Genomic DNA, 4122 nt, shown 5'->3' on the forward strand with positions numbered 1-4122 from the left:
TAATATATTTAAGAAAAATACACACTTGGCTTTGACTTGGGTAAAATGTGCGTGGAGCGACTGGAGGCCGGTGTTGCTGAAGGGTCCTCAGCTCAGAATTTTCTCTTGACAGAGCAACCAGCTGGCGTTTCAATTCAGTGACAGATGACAGCAGCTCAAGTTTCTGCGTCTCCAAAGAGGATCTGGACAGCATTTCCTGTAAAGGAGAAAGACGCAAATTTTCAGGAAAACTAAGAACACTTTTCTGACAACGAAAAGAAGGCTCCAAATTTAAAGCAGGTACAGTCGATTCGCACATGCTCACTCAGGACCAGATACAGAGGAGCAGGGTTCGCTAAAATAACGATCGAGAGAGTGCGAGTGAGCGAGTCAACGAGAGCGTCTGTGTGTGAGAGAGAGGATGATGACTAGGCTGCTGCGCCTCCACAAACACTGGCCCGCTTTACTAATAAACACACCGTGCCCTGCCCACCGCGACTCCTCTCTTTCTCTCTCTGCCGTCTTTCCTTTCTCACTCCCTTTCGCCTCTCCTCCTCTCTACATTCGCCACCTTTTTGCAAAGACACTCTCTCTCTCTCTCTCTCTCTCGCTCGGCTGATTACAGCGGAACGCCTGCGCGGCAGGCAGACCCGCTGGACACGGGTGTTCGGCGGGTCTGCCTATCTTCGATCCGCAGGCGCTTTTCCGGTCGACTCCCCACGAGGAAACGCGTTGACTTTTATCAGGGGGTACTATAAGGTCCTTAAAGCATGAGGACGGTCTTTGGAGTCCATAGAGACACCGTGCTATTTGTATCCCGGGACACAAATACCATGGTGTTCCCCCAATGGTCAATGGAGTCCATGAAGACACCGTGATATTTGTATCTCGGGGTACAAATACCATAGTGTCGTACCGAAGGACTTCAATGATTCTCGCCCGACTTCCGGCCTGCCGGCTCACCCGTTGCAGCTGGTCCTCGGCCTGCTGCAGGTTGCGCTTGCGGTCCCCCAGCGCCGCCTCCAGCTCGGCCATCTTGTCCACCTGCACGTCGATGCGCTCCGACAGCACGGCCGTCTGCAGCTGCAGGCGCTCGTTCTCCGCCTGCAGGCGCCGGATGCGCTCCTCCGTGCTCGCATCCCCGCCCTGCAACAGAAGGAACACGACGAACACGCTTTAGAGACACTTTCAGAAACCATGATATTGCAACGTTTTTGTTTGTTTTTCGTTCAGGCAAGTTAACTGTTAATACAAAACAACAATAAAACCAATAAGCACGCACACTGACAAGTCAAAACATGTACATGCTCCGCTGCCCCGCGGCCAGCGATGCGTGAGCTGAACAGCAAGCAGGCGGGGAGCACCACACCACCGGCGCGTTCAATCACGTCGAACTGACCAGGTGGAGCAGCACACTTTGGCTTTGCATTGTTCGAGTAGCGAGAGAGAGGGAGGGCTTTCAAAGCGCCCCTCCGTCAAAGCGGCTTCCCCAGAGGATTGCGAAGGGGGGGAGGGGGTAGGATTACATAACCCCGCCCGCTCTACTCTCCGATAACTTTGTGGTTGTGGACACACGGGGCCGGGCCGGGCGCCGGCCGGCATTGTTAGTCAGATGACAGCCATGCGGTGCGGAGAGGAGCTGCAGCCCGTATCAGTGCAGCGCGCAGCTCTGGCGCAGCTCTGGCACAGCAACGCAAACACGCCAGCGTAAACACAACAAAACACAACCGCAGGAGGGTTTTTTTCCCACCCCTCGCCATGTTTATTATTGTTATTCCTGCGGCAGCCGGGATAAAAGAGGAACGTGTTGTAACGGGGAGGTGAGCACAGAGAGGAAAGGGGCGAGTCAGGGGTTGGCGGGAGGGAAACGGACAAAGAAGCGAATCTGAAACGGTAAACGCATGCTTCATCTCCTTTCTTTATTGTTTTATGGTTATTCCGCTGGCAGCACTGGCCGTGCCCCGGGGGAGCGGGAGGAGGGCACGTGCAGCACGGACGGCCCCCAGACGGCCGCCTCCTAACCTTGGCGTGGCGCTGCGGGCTGTAACAGGTGCACGCCGAGCAGGGCGGCGGCGGGGGCGGCGCGGGGCAGCAGTGGTGGCCGCAGTGGTGGCGGCGCGGGGCGGCGGCGGGGGCGGGCGAGCAGCACCAGGCGTCGGCCGCCTCCACCAGCGCCGACCTGCTCTTGGCGTCGCGGTGCTGCCGGTGGCGGGCGCGCTGCCGCCGCCGGTCGAGGCTGCCGTGGACGACGCGGCCGTCGAAGGAGGCGACGCCGTTGTCGGCGGCGGCGGCGTACGCGTCGTAGTGCGCGCCGTCGAAGAGGCCGCCGTCGGCGGAGCGCGACATGGCGTCCTCGTCGCACGAGCGGCGCAGCAGGCTCTCGTGGCTCGAGTGCACGCGGCGCCTGTCGTGCGGCTCGTGCGGCTGCTTCTTCTTCCTCCTGCCGCCGAGGCTGCCGCACGAGCCGCACGAGTCGTGCGCGTGGTGCTTGTTGACGACGGGCGCGGGGGCGGGCGCGCAGGGCGGCGGCTTTCTCAGCACCACGGCGGGGTCCCGCGTCAGCTTGGGCAGCTGGTCCGCGGGGCGGCAGCGCGCGGGCGCGGGCATGGCCGGCATCCAGTGATAGGGGGCGGCTGCCGCGGGGGTGGGGCCGGCGGGGCCGGCGGGGCGGCGGCCTGCAGGCGGGCCGGCGGGCGCGCGGGGCAGCTGCTGCGGCTCTGCGGGTCGCACGCACGCACCGGCGCGGTTAGGGCTTTAGGCGGCTTTAAGGGGTCCAGGCCGGCGCGCGCCGCGCGTGGTGAGCGAAGGGCGGCGCACTGTGCTGCTCGCGGCAGATTTCTCGAGTGGAGGCGAAGGCACCTACTCCCACCACAGTCTCTCTACTCGAGTACCCGGCTGCGAGTGGAGAACAGCACCACCGCCTCGAAAACCACGCGCTTCGCAAGCCGCCCGTTAGTAAAAACCAGTGAAAACACACATACACACAGCCGCGGGATCAGTCCCGCAGATCACTGTGCTTTGTGGAGCAACCATCGAAAAACACGCATGGGCACCACGGCCCGGGAAGTAAGGAACACAACACGGCACAGCACAAGGACGGACCTGGCTCATCATAGGACTCGGGCTCAGAGGATCCTCCCGAGGACGACGAGGTCTCAGTGGCCGACTCCTCGTCGGAGTCCATGCTCAGGTCGTCTGCTCCTGGGGACAGTTCGGGTGGAACACGTTGGGGCGGCAGGCGGCGGGCAGCAGGCACAGTGACATGAACAGGGGAGGGAACGAGTTGAGTGGCAACGACGAACTAAACGGTCCGGCGCGTCATCCTTGTTTGGGGAGCTGAATGTAAAGTCCACGGGAGTGGACAGTGGGGACAGTGGGACACTAGGCGGGGCCCCGCGGGGCGCTCCGACCCGCGACCAACCTGGACTGCCCGCTCCGTCCTGCGAGCCGACCACGTGACGCATCAGCGAGCTGCCGCCACTGTCGGAGCCCGACGACCCAGAGTCCGACCCCGAATCGGGGGACACTTCATCCTGCTCGCAGTCCGACGAGTCCCGGGCCGCCTCGACGGCGTCCTCGCGCTGCTGCTGCTGTGGCTGCTGTTGTAGCTGCTGCGGCCGACTGGCGCCGCCGACCGCCTCCTCGCCGGACTTCCTGGCGGCGGCGGCGGCGGGGGGCGGCCTGGCTGCCAGCGCGCCGCCGCCGGCACCCCGCACCGTCTTCCTCTCCAGCATGGCGATCTTGTCCGAGACCAGCGACCCGCTGCGCACCATGTCGGGCGGCGAGCGCGTTAATCACATCGCCCTGCAAACAAGCCCCGGGATGAGGCCCTGCCTGCGGCGCCCCGCGGCCAGCGCCGGCCCGGCCGAGCGGGCAGCGCCGAGCCGCCTGTTTGAGTTGGCTCCGGCAATAAAGCAGCAGGGCGGGCAGCGCGGCCAGCGCCCTCCCCCTCAGTGCAAATAGCACCGCGTCAGCGGACCTGTAACGCGGAGAGCGCGTATCTACCCGTATCTCCCGCCAGGCGAACTTAACCGTGGCCACCAGCAGCACCCGTCTGCACGCATGGAGTGTGTGGAGCGTCGTGGAGCTAAGTGCCCGGGGCGGGGCGGGGCGGGGCGGTTCGGGGCATGGCGGGTCGGGGCG

At 63.5% G+C, this 4122-nt stretch overlaps 1 protein-coding gene across 8 annotated transcripts in view; it reads right to left on the reverse strand.

The window, feature by feature from the left end:
* LOC113213473 (liprin-beta-1) overlaps window positions 1-4122 on the reverse strand; it is a 76873-nt gene that overhangs the window by 23541 nt on the left and 49210 nt on the right. For 5 of the 8 annotated variants that reach the window (XM_052266040.1, XM_052265904.1, XM_052265974.1 and 2 more), the window contains exons 2-6: window positions 3401-3783; window positions 3082-3180; window positions 2002-2696; window positions 943-1125; window positions 26-196 (exon numbers count right to left, since the gene is read on the reverse strand). In XM_052266040.1, the coding sequence (XP_052122000.1) occupies window positions 26-196; window positions 943-1125; window positions 2002-2696; window positions 3082-3180; window positions 3401-3752 (1500 nt within the window). In that variant the 5' untranslated portion in view covers window positions 3753-3783. The remainder of the gene's footprint in view (window positions 1-25; window positions 197-942; window positions 1126-2001; window positions 2697-3081; window positions 3181-3400; window positions 3784-4122) is intronic. The other 3 variants (XM_052266148.1, XM_052266109.1, XM_052266004.1) reach the window with 2 other exon arrangements.

This window comes from Frankliniella occidentalis, unplaced genomic scaffold, assembly GCF_000697945.3.
Source record: "Frankliniella occidentalis isolate FOCC.00 unplaced genomic scaffold, Focc_3.1 Scaffold1, whole genome shotgun sequence".
NCBI classification, from domain to species: domain Eukaryota; kingdom Metazoa; phylum Arthropoda; class Insecta; order Thysanoptera; family Thripidae; genus Frankliniella; species Frankliniella occidentalis.